The sequence below is a fragment of the Uloborus diversus genome, chromosome 10 (genome assembly GCF_026930045.1).
Source record: "Uloborus diversus isolate 005 chromosome 10, Udiv.v.3.1, whole genome shotgun sequence".
Taxonomy (NCBI): domain Eukaryota; kingdom Metazoa; phylum Arthropoda; class Arachnida; order Araneae; family Uloboridae; genus Uloborus; species Uloborus diversus.
Genome location: NC_072740.1, coordinates 27,540,538 through 27,564,814, shown reverse-complemented (window position 1 = coordinate 27,564,814; position 24,277 = coordinate 27,540,538). Strand labels below are relative to the sequence as shown.

General features: G+C 35.0%; 1 protein-coding gene across 2 annotated transcripts; it reads right to left on the bottom strand.

Annotated features, from left to right (window-relative positions):
• Positions 1–2,985: 2,985 nt before the first annotated feature.
• Positions 2,986–23,366, bottom strand: LOC129231515 (abnormal cell migration protein 13-like). Of its 2 annotated transcripts, none has more exons than XM_054865850.1 (5): positions 23,180–23,366; positions 9,335–9,567; positions 6,988–7,156; positions 5,977–6,159; positions 2,986–4,414 (listed from the first exon to the last, which is right to left on the bottom strand). In XM_054865850.1, the coding sequence occupies exons 1-5, from the start codon at positions 23,256–23,258 to the stop codon at positions 4,014–4,016; spliced, it is 1,065 nt and encodes a 354-aa protein (XP_054721825.1). In that variant the 5' UTR covers positions 23,259–23,366; the 3' UTR covers positions 2,986–4,013. The 2 variants fall into 2 exon arrangements, with proteins under 2 accessions (XP_054721825.1, XP_054721826.1); XM_054865851.1 differs by having other exon boundaries at positions 6,019–6,159.
• Positions 23,367–24,277: the final 911 nt, after the last annotated feature.

The following is a 24,277-nucleotide window of genomic DNA, read 5'->3' as shown; positions in this document are numbered from 1 at the left end:
GAAAGTCCCTTTTAATATTTGATGGAGCGGCTTGTCACCTAGACTTAACAATCGTTAAAGTCGCCGATTCTCTCGATATATCATTGTACTGTTTACCTTCGAACACCACTCATGAACTCCAACCCCTTGATAAAGCCGTCTATCGATCATTTGAACACCACTGGGATGCAGAAGTTTTATCATTTATAGAACAAAATCCAGACAAAAAGCTCACCAAGGCACGGTTTAAAGTTATTCTTTCAAATGTCTGGTCTAAATGCATGACACATAGTAACATTACAAGCGGCTTTAAAGCCACTGGTTTGTATCCATTGAATCCACAGGCTATTTCAGAAACAGCTTTTGCTCCGTCTGCATTAACAGAAATTCCAGCTCCCGAAGCTGACAAATTTCAAGAAAAAAATTCGCAACCTCGCACCTCCCTCACGCCAATAACCCCAAGGCCTTCCACATCGACAGCACAAGATGAAATAATTAATAGTACCCCAAACAAACCTCCTGGAACGACGTACGGCATGGTTTACGGTTCTAGTTCGGACGATGAAGAGGACAATGTACCACTAGCTCAACTAAAAAAAAAAAGCATTTCAGGAGCTTATGCGTACTCCAGTGAAAAATACTGAAAAAACATCAATTTTAAGAAGAAAATCTATTAATTATCGAGGAATTAAAATCACCAAAGAACTGTTTGAAGAATATAGAAAAGAGAAAAAAGCAAAAAATGACGTCAACCCTCAAAGAAAGACGATAAAAAAAATAACAAAAAAAAACGATGCTAGTTGGTACTGTCACGCTTGTGAGGAGGCTAAAATGATTGACATGAGACCCTGTTCAAAATGAACAGGTGGTATCATGAGCAATGCGTCGGTTTGACAGCCAATGACGAAGATATTTTTGAGTGCCCTGACGGCTGTTTTTTTTTTTTTTTTTTTGTTATTTTGAAGATTTTCAGCATGAGTAATGCTTAAGGATATTACAAATGATCTCAATTACCAATGTTAATAGCTTATTTTGATAATTTACGAGTGTTAAAATATTAGGCCTTATTACCCTACCGTAGCATAAGGCCTAATTGCAAGGTTTTTTTAAATAATTAATTTTATGTTTGTTTTCGGCAAGAAAGGCCGTTTTTTGTTATTTTCGTGTAGTAATTGAATAGTACTTTAATTAAATTTGCAATTTGCTGATTCGGATCCTTTTCTTTCCCTTTTGTTCCAAATCTCCATTAGGTAGACCTTATACCCGCACCTACCTTACTTTAAAATTCATTAATACAGTGTAAGATTTAACTCAATTCAATGTAAATATAAATGCGGGACAAAAATGACCAAGGGTGGGACCGCCGCAAATCTTAGAGAGAAGGGAAAAAGTTTTTCCCCTTTCAATCTTAAGATTCGCGGCAGTCCCGCTAAGGGTCGCACTTACCCCGCCACGTGGGGAAAGTGTTACCCTTAGAAGTTCAAAGTGCCTTAAAAGAGATCTTAGAGCTTCTGCTTGTGGTTTATATTTCATAATGTATATGTTTGAAAACCTTAAGAAAGGACTTGAAAATGAACCTTAAAAATTTAGTAAACGTACAAGATTGTTTTAACAGAGTGCCATCATTCTGAAACTGATCTTTGAAAATTTTAGTACGCACTTACCCGAACTCACATTATTCAGATTTTTATCTTTTTTTTTATATATATACAGTCGAATCCCGACTTACGCGAGGGATGCGTTCCAAGACTCTTCGCGTAAGTTGAAATTTCGCATTGTAGAAAAGGGTATGTATACAAATTTTTTTGAAACATACCAAATTCTTTAAGACACTTATAAACACCTCTCAAATTGCTTTAAAGCATTCCTCAACAAAACATTAAAGTTTCTTATAATTATAAACTGTACTTTTATTGTAATTAAAACATAAAAAAACTGCTTCATTCAACATAAAAAACAGTTAAGATGCACAAAATAAATGATCAATGGTAGGGAAAGACATAAAATAAAACTACATAGCACGTACATCACGTATACTTAATGTCGTGCTACCGTCGACGTACTTTTTAGTTAAGCATCTTTACAAGCTTTAGATGAAACAGTGGACTAAGGTGCCATTTTATTTCATCAACTTTAATATTTAGAAAGAAAAAAGAAAGACGCCGTGAGGTTACTTGATGCACTAATAAAGCGATGCGTGGACTAGTATAGTGAAGGGAACTTTCGCTATCAGAGTGACGCAATAGGGATAAAATATATTCACGAAATCAATATTTAGGATCCAATAACGAAACCGATACTTCCTTCCAAAAAAATTCGTATTGCAGAAGAGGAATTCGCGTTAGCCCTAAAATTCGTTACTCGGGAAAAACTCGCGTTATAGCCATTTCGCGTAAGTCGAATCGCGTTGTAGCGGGAGTCGACTGTACTTTAATTTATCTCTTTAAGAAATCTGTTGGAACTCGCAAGAAATAGCTATTAACTCTTCTTAACATTAACAATTGTCTATACTGCCGGGCTAAGCGCAAAAGTCGTATCTGCAGCTGAGCTCAAAATGAGGAATCGCCGTTTAAAATTGTGCGGTTCCATGTTTTTGATTCTGAAGGCATTTTTTTAGATTAAAAAAAAAACATTTCTATTGCCACATAACCATAAAACATTGTATTTAGGTGAAATATGTGACAAAGAACCATATGGCGACCGTAACTCAATTTTGATAAAAAGTTCAGATACGACTTTTGTGCTTATCACGGCAGTATACTTCAAATAGCAAAAGGGTGACTAAAGTTTTCCTTTTGTGTATTTGAAAAAAGTACTTCTACCAATCTGCTATCAATCATTTTTCTCCATTAGTGTTCTATAAGCTTGTTTTTCACCAATGCAGGCAGGTGGCTCATTGTAAACATATTTACTTTTTTCTCATTTAAGGGAAGGCAAAGCTTTTAATAATAAAACCATTCAAGAAATAATACCATGTGAGAAAATTAGTATAAAAGCCACAAAATATGTTTGAAGCTAAGTTTATTTTAAAATAAAAGTCTACATTTTCGCATAAAGTACAAGTATAAAACTACAGTAAATGCAATTGTAAGAGAAAACATATCCATAAAAATAATGCAGGAAACAAGTCCTAGTTCTACGCTATAGCATTAAAAAACGAACGCAGCTTATTGCTTTATGTTAATTATCAAACGAAGTTTCACTTTTTGTGTATAGTTTCATATTTTTAAAACTACCACATAGTTGATATACAATTAGATGCGAAAAATTCAAGAAACGGCTTTCCAAAATAAATAATTTATTGCCGTCTAATAAAACCTAATAATAAAATATCAATTAGATATTTAAGAAATGCAAACAGTCTTTTTTCCGTAATAAGCCCGAAATAGAAATGCTTATTTTACTTCATCATTATTAGTAACATCATTTGCTGCAGGCATTGTTGAAAAAATGCCAGTAATGTTATTTGTCTTCTAATTCTTTAAAAAGTTCTCTTTCAGTAAGTATTATAAAATATTAACTCAAAATGCTATAAAAAATATTTCGAAAAAGAAAATCTGTAGTTCATTTTACTTATCGAACTATCGGTATTGAAAATCCATCATTGCTTAGAAATAATGAAAAAAGCACGTTTCTCATCACCAAAATAATATTTATTCTGTCTTTAAAATTAATGGTTTTAATGCTATGTCTATGCCTGAAGTAGCTCATATAGTTATAAGAATGACTCTTATAACTATATGAGTACTTATATACTTATGACTCTTATTTCTTGCTTTTGATCTTTTGCTCAGTATGAGTGCCAAAGTTTAAAATATGTTTAGTACCCATGTGCACACTCTGAATATGTACGTAGATAGATTACTTCATTTATGTAAATTTGACAGCTAGAGACCTATCTTCAGGAACGTTGAAGTTAAGCCTGTTTTCCAAAGATTAAAATCTGAAAACACGCTGATCTTCCGCATTGATAAAACAATCTTATAACCAAGATGTCCTATCTCCCCCTCATGTATTTAACAAGCACAGAAGAGTTATGCTTCATACTGTGGCGGTTTATCATATCTAATTTCTACTTTTTGCGTCACAGATGGTATTCCACCACGTATATGGCAGGACGGTTGTCTTGGACTGTATTGCTGTCTTAGATTGTATTGCTGCCTTGGATTGTATTCCATAGGTGCCGATGGGTATGCAGAGTAAGGTGAATGCACTGGTTGAAGATGCCCAATAGTGTGTTCCACTGCACCATAAGAATACCCAGGAAGCGGAATGTATCCACCATTTGGTCTTACTGGAAAATCTTCTATGAGTGGAGGTTTCTGAGGTCTATCTGATTGTGCACGGCAGCAGCAGAGGCACATTGCTACAACAATCGCAATGAAGGTAGTTATGCCCAGGACAACGGCTGCAATTGCAACAGGCGTGACTTCAGCTGTTAAAGATAAATTGAATAATTAATATTTCCCCCTAGAATAAATAAACGTTTTTCATTGAAACAGTAAGAAATTTTATTTTAAAATAATTAATTAGTATGGCTGAAGGGGGAAAATTTCCAACTAATAAAGATTGGTCATTTTTTTCACCGAAAAATGTTTAGATTCACGAGACGATTTAGGGATTTAAAGGAAATAAAGTCAGTGCACGTTGTGCATAATTTCTCAACTACAAATGAGATTTTTAATTGATTTTAGTGTTGCTGCTGGTATTTCACTCCAAATGGTTTGATTGACCACGAAGAATTTTCTCCAGAACTTTTTTCACATAATAGAGTATAAAAAAACACGACATAACTAATCTTTTTCTCAGTATTTTAATGCAAATGTGGTTAACCACTCAGACCATTACACCATGAAAATAAGAGACAGTAAACCACTCGTGCAATCGCAGAGGAATTAAAATTGGATCGCAGAAGCTTGGAATAAATTTGTAGTAACAATTTCATACGGTTTTAAATCAAAGTGGAATATTGCGAGAAAAATATTTTCTATTTTTAACTTTACTTTTTGTTCATCGGTAAGAGACTGAGAAGAAACTGGGTGAAACACGTGAAAGAATTTTCATTGCAAATTTGCACCAAACAACGTAGTACTTGTCAATGCAAGCAGTGGTTGAGAAGGTGATCATTTTAACTCATCGAGGTAAGTTCAAGGCGTTCGAGAATCGGGTTGATTGTGGTCTCACGAATCTCGAATGTACTGATGATCTCACGAATTTCGAATGTAATGATCTCACGAATCTCGAATGTACTGATGAACATGGTGCGTGTACTTTCATCAGGCGTAGCAATATGGATTTTACACTTATTAAGCAATGTGCAGCACATTTAGAATATCGTTAAAAATCTGCAAGGGCAAATATTTTTCTATGTGCTAGCGTTAATCTCTGAAAAAACTTTGGAGTCATCTTCAACCACCCATTGAACATTCAGAATTTTGGTAAATAAATTTTTAAATGTTATTGAAGGAAATAAATTTTCATTGCACACTGTTTGAATAGTAATAGCAGTAGTAATAGCAGGCAATAATTATTTGTTTCATTGTATATAAGCATAAACACTGGAGGTTCTGCGTTCGGTTCACCACCTAACCGGAAAACCTGCCTTGCCCCCCCCCCCCCCCCCCCCAGAACCCTCGGCCTTGTAAACTGAGATGGGCACAATAGGCTATCACCATTATAGACTGTTGCGCCACTGAGTTTTTTTAGCTTAGTTAGAAGTAAAATGATTATCAATGGTAAATTAATCGGCCTAGGTCCTGAGTTAGAAGATAACCATCCTGAAACGGAATTATAGCGAAGTAATAGCAAAATATTTGTCATTAAATCAATATCAAGAAAAATAATATTTTCTGCTACAAGGGAAAATCCTGAAATAGGCACAATGTTCTCGAACAAAGTAAATAAATAAATTAGTTTTGATTCACATTTTCTGTTAGTATTCGGGAAAATTAGTCTCAAATATCTGCTATAGCGAATTCTCCCTTCGTATAGCTTTACCTAATCTAGAAAAGAAGGTCTTCGAAAGCTGTTGGTACATACGGCAATGAGGATGTTCCGCAGAATGCTCGTCACTAGCGTCACCACAGTTATTAATGCCGTCGCAGGTAACACCAGCCCAGATGCATCGGGCGTTGTCGCATCTAAATTCACTAGGGGCAGAACACGATCCAAGCTCAGCGTCTGGAAAAATCCATATGCAAATAATATATTAGTTTTTAGATAAAAAAAACCCATTGAGTTTAAGTTGTGGAAGTTTAGTTCCTTTTTCTTACAGCATGTTGTACGATAATAATGGTGGTGTGATGATGAAGGTGATGATTATGGTATTGGTGGTTATGGTGATGATGATGGTGACAATAATATAATAATAATAACAATAATTTTAATAATGATAAATAATTTAATTAATAATAATAAATAATTTAAATAATGATATAATAATAATAATAAATAATTTAAATAATGATATAATAATAATAATAAATAATTTAATTAATGATAATCAGGGCCCGACTAGCTAAAATTGAGGTCCTAGGCCCACAATAATTCGGAGGCCCCTGAAGATAATGCAGTGACTGATTTACATATTTGAGGTTCCTTGAAATGTATTTTTGTAGGGCCTTTTGTCTAACACAGATTCACAGAACTATGTAAATCATTTATCATGAGCATTTATGAATTTCCTTCAGGACCCCTTGTGCTTTTGACATGGTAAAGTCACTACTGGCAAAATGAATAAAAATTCTCCTTTAAAGAAGATTTTTTTCCTTTTGACAAGTCATTACTTTTTATTATTTTAAAAATACATGAATTTTTCGTATAGTTATAATGTTATGCATAATTCTTTAAGTAATTTGGGGCCCTTAGGAAGATGGGGCCCCAGGTCCAGCCTTGTTGGCCTGTGAAGTAATCAGGCCCTGATAATAATATAATAACAATAATGAATAATATAATAAGAATCCTGCACCCAATAAATAAAATAATTAATTTCACAAGAAGAAGGAATACCTGGTTTAGTAACTGTAAAAATGAGTCTAATTCCGTTGTTGAATCCCATTCCATCACCTGACGTATGATACAAAATCTTAATGTCGTCCTCTGAAAAGTATGTCTTGCCATTCAATCCGACTTCCTGGTATTGGCAAAGCTTTTCAACATCATCCTTTCCGTCGAATATCTTAAATATGTTTTAAAAAGATGTTGAAATGTTTAAAATATAAAACCATCAATTAATATTAAGTGAACAAATTCTTATAATAGTGCCCTTTTTAACCACTTCAGACCTGGTGTCCGGTATACCGGACATACACTTTAAACAGCTGCTAATCATTTAATAATTGATTTAATTAGTTGATTTTTTTTGTATTTGACTCTTTACATTCTACTTATTATAATCTGTGAAATAATTTTTCGTTTTGGGATTGACAACACTGACATATAAGGATTGAGAGATAGAGAGTGGCTCATTTTTCCAACCATGGATTTTCATCTGAAAAGCGAGGTTTTTTTCCTGATTTTTTAGAAAATATATAATCTTTAATTAATCGTTTCAAACGCTTATATTATGTTTTATAATTGTTTGTAGAAAATTTTATAATGAAGTTTGTTCGGTATTTTATCGTTTTTGTACATGATATATTGATTTCAAAAATATAAGTCTGGAATATTGGACGTGCCCATAACTCTTTTAATTTTTCTCCTACAAGCTCAAAATTTTGTCTATAAGATACCCTTTACCATAGTACACTGTGTACCAAATATCAACATTTTCGGTCCAATATTTCATAATTCCGACTGAAGAGAGAGAAAGAAAAAAGAAAGCTCTTAGGTAGCATTTTCAGTCTTTTAATAACTTATTTTCTTTTCATAACTTCTCGATTCATTTTATACCCTTAAACTTTTTTTTTTTTTTGCATTGTATACCATAATCTCACCTGTTTCTAAATTCCTGCAAACCAGCGGTTCTCAACCTTTTCCTATTCGCGGCCCAGTTGACGATCCATTTTCCTCGCGCCATTCTTCTTTCTCTCTTCATAAAATAACGACACAAATGATGATTTATGCTGAGAATCTTGATGTGAAAACTACACTGCGATCGAAACTAAAAATTTACAACTAAACTACAGAAATGTTTCCCATTCCAAATAATCGATTCACGCTGCTTTCATTAAACGGTATTTTAGTTCAATGCTTTTTTACCCAATTTTTGTAACTGAAAATAAATTCATTCATTTAACTTTAATTACTGCAAATGTTTGACATAAAACAGTTATAATGTTATGTTGCATGACTATGCCGTGGGCAGGTAAACTGCAGTGTCTGCAGAAATAAGGTTTCGAGATATTTGAAGACACGCGTTTTGGACTCAATACTAACAATAGAGAAATTTTGGAATTTGACGTTTTTGTCGTGCATATTTTTCAGTGGAAACAGAATGAGCTAGCTTGCACATCAAAGCTAACTTACAATAGCTGACAACAAAAAAAATAAAAATAAATAAAAATAAAATAAATAAATAAATAAATAAATAAAAATGAAAATATTGCAGTTACTGCACTTCACTTGCCCACAGCAGTATACTTTTACGGTGCACAAAGTTGGGTATTCATTTCAGCTCAACTTTACTGCTTTCATGTCCCAACTCAAACTCCATTTAACAAAAAATCGATAGTTCACTTCTAACAACGCAATTATAAAGGTTCACAACGATACGGTAAATGAAAAATTAAAGTTGTAACATCGATTGGTATTCATAAGGTATTTATGACAATAAAATTTACTCTGATACAATTCTTTTCATCAGTATAAAATCAGTGTTAATGTGGGTTTTACATTTTATTGCGTCAGCATGTATTTTGTTTTGCTTTCAGTAAAATAAAAAACTCTCTGTGGTCAAGCTTTAACTCCAGATTCGCGTATTTAAACACACACTTAACGTGTTTCCTTATAATGGTCTTAAAAGTGGTTTTAAACTACCAACTGTAGTTTGATCGTTCCTTTAGAATAGGTGCTTCTATTATGAAGTTTTTACACTATAGGCTATATTACCTACTCCACTAGGACATGATGATGTATAATTTCTTTCAGTGAACTACCTATGTCATTTTCAATAAGATTTTACGGTAAGGTTTTGGGACAAATATCATCAGTTATAGTTAAATATCCAGTTCATTACGTGTTACGTTGTAAATTACTGCATGGTGCGTGGAGGAGTGTTTTAGCCGGTAGGCTGTCTTTACCCCTTGCTACTTCCTTTTCAAATCTATTTCTCTAAGTTATCATTAATTTCATAATTGTATTATAAAACACGAAAAATTTCATTAACATCTGAGGAAGCGTAACTGCAGAAACATACCTTTATATAGTCGTTGCATTCATCAGGACTTCTGAAATCAATTTTGAGAACTGTAATAACGATGCCATATCCCTTAGGTGGTATGAGTTTGAAAAGACAATTCCTTCCGGTTCTGGAATAAGTTCCAAATCTATTGGATTTAATTTCACCGACTGAATCTGGACCTGATGCAGGAAGTTCGAAATTAATCTCCTGTTGCCTTTTTTGGGAAATGCATTCATCTTCTATGTAGTCTGAAAAGTTAAAATTAAAAGTAGAAGCAAAATTATGTAAAGCACAGTTTCATAACTGCTGGAGAAGGTTTTGTGGGTGTCTTTTAATCATTTACATATCTTATAAGTAGCAGATATTAGCGACGACCTGTCTACTGGGGTGTGCACAGAAATTTTGGGGCACGTCACAACTGACTTCTATGGGCCCCTCTATGTTGCGTACCCTTACGTCCCTACATATTTGACCCCCAGTTTTCCCACCAGATATTGGCACCGTTGCTGCCTTCATTGAGAAAATGCACTATGAATTTAATTTTGCCAAAGGTACTCAAAGACAAACGAGAACTCAGGCACGCTTTTAACATTGTATAATCCTGCAACATTAACGCTGTCGATTTTCTGCAGTTTAAAAATCTAGCGACTGGAGCCAAGTTTAAACTTATGCCTTAAAGCGTAAGAGGTCAGCTGCTGACACTGCACCATTTCGTCGACGTATAAAGGAGTAATGGAGTAATATATAGTTTATGCTCATTATTGTGTGCATTATTACGCAGTTGAAGTGCTAAATAAAGGAAATGAGTGACGTGGGAGTAAAAAAAAAAAAAAATGCGCATAGCATTATTTTAAAAATATTTAACCAACAATATCCATTCTTACACATTGCGAATAAAAATGGCTTACCGGCATTTGAAACAACAATAAAAAACATTTTTAAACATTTCGAACGAAAACAGTTGCAATTCATAAACGTGAGAAGGTATATTTAATGCACATGCGGCAAATCTGAAAAGTGATTAATTAATGATTAAGCAGAAGTCTGGAGAATTATCTTTGGTGCCAAATCAAAATAATGCTTATAGTACAAGATAGGCAGGAAAGTCTTTTAGAAGAAAGAGAGAAATAAGACTCAGAGCTAGGAGCGACAAGCTTTTTTTTTATGTTTGTAACTCCACAACCTTTTTAAAAATTTTAAGCAAGTGCACTCTAGACTGCTTAGTCAAAAAAATATACTTTCGTAAACATATCATGTTTTATCGGTAAAATATTTAGAAAAGGTATAGTTTTTATGAATAAACCCAGAACCCAAGAATTTTTAACAAAATATCAATTGAAACAGTATTTTTAAGGTCTCTAGTGGGGGGAATGGGGTCTATTATGGGTCGAAACCCATTTCCTGGCAGCACTATATCTATATACTAGGGGAGACTAGGGTTACTTGATCCCTGGGGGTATATGATCCCACAGCCAAAAATGTACCAAAATCATTAAATAGAGATTTGAAACCTGAGAATTATTTTAAAGTTATATTTGTACATAAAATCTGGTAACACTTTATTTTTTTCAGCCATTTTGTTTTAACTCAAGAAATGGTTGCCTGAATGTGTCAAGGGAAACTTTTTTTTAAAAAAGCATTCTAAAGTTTACATGATCCAATATATACAACTTTAAAAAAATACTGAAGTGTAATGTTATAGACAGTCCCTTATAAATGATTTTTAGTAAATTGCAACTGATTGTTAATAATATAACAAGTATGTTTGTAAAAATCGCATATTAGGGATACTTGATCCCTTCGTTTAGAGGGATACATGATCCCAGGGATCAAGTATCCATGTGACAATGCTGTCCGTTCTCGAAAGCAAAGACTACCACTCAGGAAAGATTCCATTTCAAAAAGGGGCGATAGGTTGAGGATGGGCACTTACTGCTCGCACTTGCTGTCTTTGAACACGTTATTTTGAACCTTTTACTTCTGGGTTTCCCTCCCTATTTTGATAAAATCACGGCAGACCTGACGCATGCGCAAATTGGCGCTAAGTCTTGGCTTAACTAAACGGACAGTATAAACTCAATGAAAACAATGTAACTCTTGTTTATTTAGTTGACAGTAACTTCAAATTCAAAATCATACTAACACAACAAAATATCATAGTATGAGTAATAGATTTATATAATCACTGCTGTAAATATGCTAAAAAATAAAAATATCAGTTCGTACTTGTAACCCACATAACACCTCAACATCTAAACATAAACTAACTATACTTATGAGTTATGTTTTACTCAGCTAAATGAGCTTGAACAAGTTGAAATAGATGTCAAATCCTTGTTGGAATGAAAAAAAGATGATTTTACTAGCGTTAGATTTGCATCAAAAAACGTTAGTTGTCCATTATGTAGACCCATTAGCGGATAGAATGCTAAGTTGGATTTCTAGAGTTTGAAATAAGTTTTCTTTAAAGCGAAAAGGTAACATGGTTAATCTATTTTTTATGAAAAATTGACAAAAGTGTAGTAAATGAGAATGAATGTGTTAAGATGCACACATCCAGATGAGTTGAATTGAACTTTAAGAACTACAACAAACGAATTGTTTGCATTTGACTTTTCAGGTTTTGAAAATGAATGCTAGGTTTTCTACTCTTTTATGTTAATACTCACATTTTTCATCCCTCTTTTTTAAAACTAATTCAATTGATAAAACTCTTAATTTTACTATTGCAAGACAAGAAGCAAATAAGTTGATTTTTGTGCTTGAAGTCCTTTTTCTTTTTTTATTTGTTGTATTTTGAGTTTCATTACTTTACTTTAAAAAAAATTGTTAAATTGTTTTTTTTATTTATAAAATATATTGTTCACAACTGTATTAGAGAATAAGTTACTGATCAAAAGCATCGTAAGTTCATTTACGTTGTGTACATTTTTTTTACAAATATCCTAGTGGAATTAAAAACAATGTTATTTTGTGTTCACTTTATTATAATTTAATAAAAAAATTAGAACTAGTGTTTTTTAGAAACATTATGTAGAAAACTAAAATCCATAAATAAATCTGATCTAACCAAAAGTTTGTATTTTCTCAGTGGGATCAAGTATCCCCCATGAAGGGATCATGTATCCCTTGATATGGGGATACATGATTCCTTTATAAAGTTATTAGAAAAAACTATTTTACCAAAACTATCTGTTTAATTTCAACTAAAAAATACTGTCAGGTAGAGAAAAAAAATATCTTTCTTTACGTACTTTTTTTTTTTTTTTTGAAAAAAAAAACTGATAATTTGCAGCAGAGAAAAAAATTGAAAACTAAGGTGGGGATTAAGTATCCCCAGTCTCCCCTATATAACCAAAAGTATTAAGACACTTTCGAAAATTCACATTTTTAAGGATTTCTCAAGAAATAAAAGATCAATTGCTTTATAATTTTTGTCATAAAAAATACATGCTCAAACTGTCATTAACCAATAAAATTTACATTTCTCTTGCGTTTAGGGGATCAGTAATAAATTGAGGAAAACAAAAATGGTTTTTGATCATCATTCATCGTTAAAAGCTGAGAATAAGCTGTAAATTTTAGAAATTAGTTAGCTGACTATGGACAATTCTTTTACACATTTTTGAGTAAGTATCACTGATATTCGTGAAGATATGAGCTTCTCTTTGAAAATTACGAATCTTATTTGAAGATTTTTGGCTTATAACACTCAAAGTTTTTCATCAAAGCTTACCAAACTTTCAGAAAACGTGACAGCATACAAGAGAAGAATAATACTGTTACGAATTCTGTAAATAGTAATTATTGTAGTAACGTAACCTGTAAATAGTTTCCCGTAATGAATATACAGCCCCTTTACATTCGACCGAAGTATACGATCCCCCTATTCTTTTTTTCTTATTTCATTCACTGATTTTATCAATGAAAGTGTAGAACGGTGTAGCATTTTCTGGAATATTTGAGAGCTCTCTTTTCGGTGTGTATATAAGCCGTTACGCTGGATAAAAAGTTAGTTTCGATTGAGAATTTGTGCTGAGAGTGTATTAGCTCTATTTACTGCGAGGCATTTCGCTGTGTTGTTTTTCGTATTTGGAAGTAAATACGTGTGTAACCGTTGAGTTTACGGTGATGTGTGATATTTGCTTAATTGCTGATGATTAATTTAGCACTTGTTGACGATCTTCCCTGTACATAGTGTAAATAAATTTCCTGTATTCTTAATCAAGAACTGTGTCGTCCTTTCAAGAAAGTGGGAAGTCGCACCGGATCCGTTACAATTGGCGCCCAACCGTGGGGCTACTTTAGGACTTTCTTGGAGTAAGTGTGACTTTGGACATTTTTTCATAAAAACTTTTTGAATTTGGACTTTATTTTTATGGTGTTTACTCGCGCAATGGATGAACAATTAAAACAACTTCTTGACGCAATCAATTCTGTGAAGAGTGATATGGCGGCTAATCAAGGACAATTAAAAAATGATATGGCGGCTAATCAAGAACAATTAAAAAATGATATGGCGGCTAATCAAGAACAATTGAAAAATGAATTGGCGACTAACCAGGAACAGTTAAATAGTGATTTAACTGCTAAAATTACTACAAGTCAGGATGAAATAAAAAGTGACCTAACGTCGATGAAAACCATGATGGAGAATCAACTAACCGCCATGGGAGATAAAGTTGATGCTCTAGAAGAAAAATTTGATACTGTGGAAGAGTGCATCGCCAATGTGGAAAATAAGTTGGAAGAAGAAGACAAGAAATTTACTTCATTTAAGAAAGAAATAATTAAGGACATGGAAAGGAGATTGGCGACCGTAGAAAGCAGCTCTGTACAGTTTGGCGCTCCCACATCGGTTGCTCGACCGTCCATTAAACTTGCCACATTCGATGGGAAAACTTCGTGGCAGGTTTACAAGACTCAATTCATGATAGTGGCGGAAGCGAACGGATGGGACTCTGCTACCAAGGCCTGCCATCTTGCAGCATCCCTGGGAAGTGACGCAGCTGACATTCTTCAGACCCTTCCGGAAAGCCAGCGCCTGGATTTCGCCGCCCTCACATCTGCGTTGGAGCTTCGCTTCGGTGAGAAGTGCCAGAAAGATTTCAGCCGACTCCAGTTGAAGTCCCGTTTCCAGAAAACCGGGGAAACCCTGCAAGAGCTAGCGGTGGACGTCGAGAGACTGTCTCATCTTGCTCTTTGCGACTGTCCTGCGGATGTTCGAGACAACCTGGCACTCAACTACTACATCGACGGGGTTCGAGATCTGGATATCCAGAAAGCTCTACGGATGGCGGATATCAAAGACCTGAATTCTGCTGTTGTGTATGCGATGAAGTTGGAGGCCGCCGAGCAAGCAACCCGCAAGGATCGCCATTCAATCCGCGGCGTGAAAACTGATGAGCCTGATCCGGTTTCGTCACGCTTTGCTGAACTGGAAAAGCTAATAAAAGAAATTGCAGGAACCCTCAAAAGGATTTCGGCTCCCAAGGACCAAAATGGACAATCACTTAAGTGCTGGAAATGTGGCGGCGAGGGTCACTTACGAAGAAATTGTGAAGCTCGCCAAGAAACCAGAGGGAAGAGCACCTCTCCCTCTCAGGTCCAGGAAAACTAAGCCATGGCAATCTCGCGGGGCCGAGATCGCCAAATTGGAATGAGCCCCATCTTAAAGTTTTCCAGATTTCATCGACGAGTGGCGGCAGTAACGGACTGTTTGTTTACGCATATGTAAACGGGTTTCCCTGCGAACTGATTATTGACACTGGAGCCAATGTTACAATCATTAGAACAGATGTGGCTCTTCAATTTGGACTCAACATTCTATGGACGCCGCCCTGCGTTACCCTCCAAACTGTGACAGGTGACAAGATCGAGATTGAAGGTAAAGTGAACTTAGAAATTGTGTTTGGAAATGTCACTTACCATCATACGACATTCGTTGCTGCTATCACAGACCCCTTCATTCAAGGATTGGACTTTTTAAAGAAGTATGACTTCAACCTCGACTTCAAGACTAATGAGCTGCACTCGATGAGAGAAGACATAGCCGTTTTCCCCGCAGAGAGTGATGTAAAATCCGGTCATCAAATAATAGCCCAAACAGATTTATCGGTTCCCTCAAGGTCAGAATCATTAATACCTGGCTCCATTGAAGAAAGCAATAGTTTTCGATTTGGACTCATTGAATACCTCAACTTAAGCAATAGCCCAAAAGGAGTGCTGGTAGCATCTACGCTTGTGGACCTTTCTAAAGATGTAATTCCTGTGCGATTCGTCAACGTGAGTGAAAGGCCAAGGAATATCCGGAAAGGTGAAGTGTTGGCAACTTGTACTCCAGTAAACTGCATCATTAGAAGAATCAATTCCCACGAGACTGTGTCTTCTGAGTCCTTGGCATTGAAGTTAATTGGGAGTGCACCCTTATCGAAGGATCAAAGAACTGCTGTGGAACAATTGGTGGATGACTTCAAGCATCTGTTTTCATCTACATCGGAGGATGTTGGCCGTACGAATTTAACGCAGCATAGTATTTACACTGGAGAACACCCCCCTATTAAACAGCATCCAAGACGACTACCGTTCGCCAAGAAAGAAGAGGTTGAGACCCTCCTGAAAGAGATGAAGGAGAATGATGTAATCGAACCTTCATCCAGTCCTTGGGCCTCTCCCATCGTCTTGGTCCGAAAGAAAGATGGCTCCACCAGATTTTGTGTCGGTTACCGACGGCTGAATGAAATCACCAAGAAAGACAGTTACCCTCTTCCACGGATAGACGACACCTTGGACACTCTTTCCGGACACAAGTGGTTTTCGACCCTGGACTTGAAGAGCGGCTACTGGCAGGTTGAGATACACCCTGATGACCGAGAGAAGACAGCGTTTAGAACTGGACAAGGCTTATGGCAGTTTAAAGTGATGCTCTTCGGCCTCTGCAATGCACCAGCTACGTTCGAGCGTCTTATGGAGACAGTGTTAAGAGGACTTTCCTACAAATCCTGTTTGGTCTACTTAGACGATATCATCATCGTGGGACGCAGTTTTGAAGAACATCTGGCAAATCTTAGGAAGGTGCTGCAAAAGCTTAAGGAAGCCAATCTGAAGTTAAGCCCGTCCAAATGTAATTTGTTCCGCCGGGAAGTGAACTACCTTGGTCACATCATCTCTTCTGAAGGTGTACAAACCGATCCAGAAAAGGTATCTGCGGTCAAGAGTTGGAGTCGTCCCGAAAACACCCATCAACTGCGAAGTTTCCTAGGGCTCTGCACGTATACAGGAAGTTTGTGAAGGGTTTTTCCAACATTGCACGACCTTTGCATAAGCTGACGGAGAGCAAGCAAAAGTTTGAATGGTCCAAAGAATGCGAAGATGCATTTCTACGACTGAAAGAGGCTTTAACATCAACGCCTATCCTCGCCTATCCTCAGCCTGAAAAATCCTTCATCCTGGACACTGATGCGAGCAACGAGGGCATCGGAGCTGTTTTATCCCAAGAAATTGACGGCAATGAACATGTCATCGCTTACTGGAGCAAATGCTGATCAAAGTCGGAGCGAAATTACTGCGTCAATAGAAAGGAGTTACTTGCCATAGTGAAAGCTGTAGACCACTTCCATCATTACCTCTACGGCCGAAAATTTTTGCTTCGGACAGATCATGCCTCGTAAACTTGGCTTTTGAACCTAAAAAATCCGGAAGGCCAGATAGCCAGGTGGATACAGCGACTCCAGGAATATGACATGGAGATCAGGCGTCGAAAAGGGTTGTCTCACGGTAATGCAGACGCTTTATCAAGGAGACCCTGTCCTGAGAACTGCCACTATTGTTCCCGAATCGAGAAACAGTATGGAACGACTAGCCCTACTGCCTATCAGGTGACAGTGACTCCAACATCACCAGAACCTGATCCATGGAGTGACGACCAAGTTCGAAAAGATCAACTTGAAGACCCCGACATAAAACCAATTTTGGAGTTCATGGAGAGTGACAGTCGGCGACCTAGCTGGCAGGACGTTTCCATCTTCAGTCCTGCAACAAAAAGATACTGGGCTTTATGGAACTCACTCCATTTAAGGAACGGCGTACTGTACCGAAAAAAGGAATCTGATGACGGCAAAACATCTAGGTGGCAGTTACTACTTCCCCGATCAAGGATTTCAGATGTTCTGAAAGAAATACATAGTAGTGCGACTGGAGGACATTTTGGTGTCTTGAGAACCCTCAATAAAGTTCGGGAGCGCTTCTTCTGGAGCAAAGCAAAGGATGACGTGGAGAAGTGGTGCCATTCCTGTGACGCCTGTGCTGCTCGTAAAGGACCGAAGAAAAGAATCAGAGGGAAGCTACATCTGTACAACGTTGGAGCTCCTTTCGAACGAATTGGGATCGACATCCTGGGTCCTCTACCAAGAACTACTGATGGGAACAAATACATTCTTGTTTCCATCGACTATTTCACCAAATGGCCCGAAGCATATCCCATTCCAGATCAAGAAGCTACCACCATAGCAGAGACTCTAGTCCAACATTGGATCTCGAGATATGGAACACCTTTGCAGATTCATTCCGATCAAGGGAGGAATTTCATCTCTGCTGTGTTTAAGGGCCTATGTCAAGTTTTCGGAATTGAGAAAACTAGGACAACACCACTACACCCACAATCGGACGGCATGGTGGAGAGATTTAACCTCACAATCGTGAATAATCTCTCGCTTATGGTATCCAGAAATCAACAGGATTGGGACAAGAAGCTACCTTTGTTCCTGCTGGCCTACCGCAGTGCTGTCCACGAGACTACCGGATATGCCCCATCTCAGATGCTCTTCGGACGAGAGCTTCGGCTACCTTGTGATCTCGTCTTCGGTCGTCCTCCGGATGCGCCTTCATCGCCTGAGGAGTACATCCAGGATCTCCAGGCCCGGTTGGAAGACGTTCATAACTTCGCACGAGAGCGAATCAACATCGCGGCGAAGATGAAGACCCGATACGACACAAGGTCTACTGGACATGAATTCAACGAAGGCGACAAGGTTTGGTTATGGAATCCCATCCGACGGAAAGGTCGTTCACCCAAATTGCAGTCGCATTGGAATGGACCCTACAAAGTCCTTAACCGACTGAATGACGTCGTAGTGAGGATCCAAAAATCACCTAATGCAAAACCTAGGGTTGTACATTATGATCGGTTAGCCCCATACTATGGCCATAGCTCATGAGTATTTACGTAAACAACCATGGTTGATAACATAAAAGTTGTAGATATTTTTTTTTGCTTTTAATGTTTAGTAATATTTCTTGTTATTATTCTGTTTCATATGCATTATTGGTTATTATTTAATGTGTGTATTTGTGAACGTGTGATAGAAGTTTGGCACCCTTTCTGGGGATCGTACTGCCCGGGACGTGCAGTCCTTAGGAAGGGGGCAATGTTACGAATTCTGTAAATAGTAATTATTGTAGTAACGTAACCTGTAAATAGTTTCCCGTAATGAATATACAGCCTCTTTACATTCGGCCGAAGTATACGAACCCCTATTCTTTTTTTCTTTTTTCATTCACTGATTTTATCAATGAAAGTGTAGAACGGTGTAGCATTATCTGGAATATTTGAGAGCTCGCTTTTCGGTGTGTATATAAGCCGTTACGCTAGATAAAAAGTTAGTTTCGATTGAGAATTTGTGCTGAGAGTGTATTAGCTGTTTATTGCGAGGCATTTCGCTGTGTTGTTTCTCGTATTTGGAAGTAAATACATGTGTAACCGTTGAGTTTACGGTGATGTGTGATATTTGCTTAATTGCTGATGATTAATTTAGCAGTTTTTGACGATCTTCCCTGTATATAGTGTAAATAAATTTCCTGTATTATTAATCAAGAACTGTGTCGTCCTTTCAAGAAAGTTGGAAGTCGCACCGGATCCGTTACAATACTAAAATTTGAAGTTAAAATTTTTACAATTTGATAAAATATGGACATTTAAAGCAATTAATTTTTCACTGCGCATGTGCAAAAGACAGCAATTTATAACTTTCACAATCTAAAACCCAGCTAGATTTCTAAACTCATAATAAAATTCCAGTTCAATACCTTAAAAAATCAGAAAGTTTTCAGCTATCTAATGAGCAGAAGTTCAACAATTCTGGGACAGGCGACGAGTCTTGAGGCCGAGGGTTTTCTCGCAAGTTCGCAACATTTGCTTGTAATCGTTCAGTGTAATTCAAGATAAAAACAGATCATTTGCGAACGACCCCTCATGACTCGTCTCCAATCCATTAATTGTTTTAATTCGGCTCATTAAATCGCTGATAACTTTCTGAATTTTTAAGATATTGCATTGAAATTTTATTACGAGTTGAAGATTCTATTTAGGTTTCAGATTGTGAAAATTATAAACTGCTATCTTTCGGGCATGCGCAGTGAGAAACTAATTGCTTTAAATGTCCATATTTTATCGCGTATTCAACATTATAACTTCAAATTCTAGTATTATGCTTCTCTTGTATGCTGTCAAGGTTTCTAAAAAAATTGGTAAGCTTTGATGAAAAACTTAACGTGTTATGAGCCAAAAACCTTCAAATGAAGTTCGTAGTTTTCAAAGAAATGCTCATTGCTCATATCTTCGTGAATATCAGTGATACTTTCTTGAAAGTATGTAAAATAATTGAACATATAAGCTAAATATTTTCTGAAATTTACAACTTATTCTCAGCTATTTAAGATAAACGATGACCGAAACACATTGTTTTTCTCAATTTGTTATTGATCCCCGAAACGTGAGGGTGATGTGTGATAACTTTTATTGTAAAATGACGGCTGGAACATACATTTTATGTGAAAAAAAGTTACAAAGTCGTTAGTCTTTTATTTCATGAGAAATCCTTAAAAATGTGAATTTTTGAAAGTGTCCTAATACTTTTAGTCATATAGTATACATGGTTCATTCTCAAGAAACCTTTTAACGCAAATATTTTTCGATTTCAAAACCTTTTGTTATCTTTTTTTTTTCATTCTTGCATGAAAGTGTAACCTATTAGAAGCAACTATAAACAATGGCTTAGCTAAGTTCTAATTATTTTACTCATAAATAAAAAATAAAAGAATGCCTTGTTCATGGAAATAACAAAAAAAAAAAAAATAAATAAATAAACTTTTAATATTTAAAAACAGAGGCCAATTAAATATCGGAGTAGTAATTTTGTTAATTGTGCAAACAATCAGCTATTTTAATGATTGATTTTAATATAATATTGAGCTCTCTTGATTAAAGTACGGCTCAATTAGTAGTTTTAAATGTACGTTAAAAACTTAGTGTTTAGTAAATTGGAGGATATACTGGCAATTTATAATTTTGGTAGAATGCCTATTATTGATGCATTTCCCCTCCATCAGCTATTTTCTCCTCAGAAATAATGACATTGATAAGGTCTGGCACGGAGGAGAGATTCACGGAGGTGAGGATCTTTCCATTAATATAGGCCTAATAGATACATTTTTCATGGAGTTTTTTTTTTCTTCGTTGCTACAATCTGCACATGTTAAGCATATGAAAACATGTTCTCTTCTTTTTTTTACATTAATTTACATCCCTGAAATTCAAGTTCATGGAGGTGAGAAGTCAGAATAACCACAATAAGTTTTTAAAGCAAAATCTATCTTCTTGTTTTTAAGCAAAATCTCACAATTTCAACTATGGCTGAAAATAAACAAGGGGGCTTATTTTCAGCCATAATTGGCCCTTGTATCATGGAAAATAAAATTTGATGTCATTACTGCCACGTGTTAATGAGGAATGGCATTTTGTGTTTAGTTAACGGAGGTGAGAATTTATTGTGTGACATGACTCCGTGTCCTTCTAAAACGAACTAAAACACAATATTAAAAAAATAAATATACTTAAACAATTAGTATTTTAAACAATTAGTATTGTAACTGATTTACACGGCACTGATAGAAGTAAAGATGGCTGCAACTTCTTTAAAAAATAAAATGTCAAAGTGATTAGTTTCCACAGTGTTGTCATACAAGTTAACTAAATTGTGGATTTTTTTTAGATTTGTAAGAATTTTGCATAGTAGGAAAATATTATTTTACCCATTGTGCCCTGTATCCCACTGTACCCCGGTCTCCCTTATTTCGGAGATTTACAGCTTATTCTCAGCTCTTCACGATGAAGTATGCTTAAAAACTATTTGTTATTCCAAAATTTGTTGCTGGTCCCGTAAATACATGGCAGATTTTAATTTTACTGCAAAATGACAGCTGTCGCATAATTTTTACGTGACAAAAGTTACAGAACAATAGGTCTCTTATTTTTTGAGAAATATGCAAACATGTGAAACTTTGAAAGCATCCCAAATGATTTTGGCTCTATAATGTGTAAACGAGACATTTAATTTTATAATATTACGTTAATCGTTTTTGCCTCATGTAACAGCACTGCATAAGGGTATTTATTTTTCAAACATGCTGAATTTATCGTGTCTATGAAATTCTTATACCGATAAGGGAACGTTTACACACCTGAATTTAAAAGACATAGATTTTACAAGTAGGGGAATGTGGGGCAAAGTGAAATGTTTTTGATTACTTACTTTTTTCCAAGACGAAAAAAATGGAATTTTGCTCTAAAAATTTGCGTTTCATAAAGGAACAATATATTTTGTTATAAAACTTGCACTGAACATTATTTTTTATTTTTGGCAGTAACTTTGTACCTCTAAAAAAAGATGGAAAATTTTCACTTTTTTTTCCATGGGGCAAAGTGAAAAATGAATTTTTTTTTTTAATGAAATACTTTTTATTTGATTATTAAAGATATTTTTGATAACAATAAAAGAATGAATGAATAAATAAAAAGAAAAGGAAAAAATAAACAAATAAAAAAATTAATTAATTAATTAATATACGGGAAAAATAAATGAGTGAATAAAATAGTGAATGAATAAGAAAATAAGTGAATGAATGAATAAATATAACGACATTAAAAATGAAAGAATGGTAAATGAAATAATAAATAAATAAATGAATACGCAAGTGATTTGATAAAGTATTGAATAAGTAAACTAAATGAGTCATTTCACTTTGCGGACGGTACAAATATAATTGAATAACTGTACAAATTCTTTTAAACACAAATAAGCTTAATATTAAATAAATAAGTACTGCACCGAATATTAGTAGATGTCAATTAATATTTAAAACGTTAATAACAAGAACTTTATCATTTAATAATAGCAAAAATTATTTTTGACTTGCAACAAAATATTACAATATGAGTATCAATTTTTGAAAATTGCTTTTAGTATCATATTCTTTGATTTTCAGAGGTAACTTTATCTTGACTGGAATAGACAACATGTGTTACTACATAGTTAAAATGTTACCAAATCGGGGGGCGCAAAAAGTGGAGTAAATAATTCACTATTTCACTTTGCCCCATATCCTACCCCCCCCCCCCCCCCCCCCCCCAAACCCTACATGATCAATAAACAAGGTTTTTTCGATAAAATCCCTTAACAGATAAACATTAATGCCGAGTATACTAACAGTTTGGGAGGCTAAAAAATTTCTTAAAAAATCAATTAAATGTTATCATATTAATAAAAATGCTGTTGAATAAAGGAAAATATCGTTATTAACATTATATATACACGCTTCGTAAACGAAATAAGTAGTACTAAATGGAAATGCTGTTCTTTTTTTGCATTATAACCTACAATTTTAGCTTATTTTTAATAGTCCTTTCATTTACCTGGGTATAACAACGCTATTTGTAACTAATGTAAATCAATTTAAGGAAAACAAACAGATAATTGCAGAGGAGATTAAAGAGTTAAGAGGAGTTATTGACCGGAAAATACTTACACTTGCGATAGGCTCTTGCGCATTGTATTCCAAAAACAAGCACTAAGGCAATTTTCAAATGAATTTGCATTAATTTCATCTTCAAATTTAAACATACCAATCTAAAACTTATGGAGAACACAAAAAAGTGCCCTTAACAATATGGGGTAATAAACTAAAAGGGCTGGAAACTATATCACCCGATGCACTCTTAGGAAACTGTCGAATGCAACAAATAAGATCTCACTTTTTGAACTCTGAACCTGATTTTGCATCGATAAGCAAATTTACCTGTTACCTCAGATTGAAATATTTGTTGAACTCTTCACAAGCCTCCAAAGAAAAGAAACCACTTCACAGATAGAACGTGAAGCAATCTTCGCGTTGTTACTTTCGCCGAATGCTCCTCTTCAAGTGTTCTTGATGTTTCCTTTACAATACAGGCGTCACAATCGTTCATCGCTATGCGAAGGTAGTATAATCTTTGATTTTCTTTTTTAACTTTTTGAAAATGCTTTTTAAAAGTAAAAATACTGTACCAGAAATAAAGCAGCGCTTCAGTGATAGACTTCAACTTAATAATTTAATGCTAATATTATCTCCATACTCGTTTTATACACATTATATTTATATATATATATATATATATATATATATATATATATATATATATTATATATATATATATATATATATATATATATGTATATAATAAACGACATCCTTGTTAGTTTCAAATATATGAAGGACATAACACAGAAATAAAGTTTAAAATACTAAAGAATATAATGATTTTTATGCTAAGAATTTTTGTTCTTCACAAAATTAAACATTTGACATTTCTGAAATTAAGCAGCATACAAGTTTAATTTTTTTTATTGAACAAAAGTGTTTGTTTCGTAGAAAAACCTCATTTTAAAAAGTTTACTTGGTTTGTCGTTGGATTAAATTCAAAGTTCCCCGAAATCGGTGCCGACATGTGAATTTGGGATGATATCAAATCAGCCAAGTGAGATTAGATGAAATAAGGCTCTATGTCTAACCTTTAACTGGTGATATGAGTTATGTCTTACACCCCAAAGGAACTATACTTTTACAGTGAAACGCTTTGTAATGTTT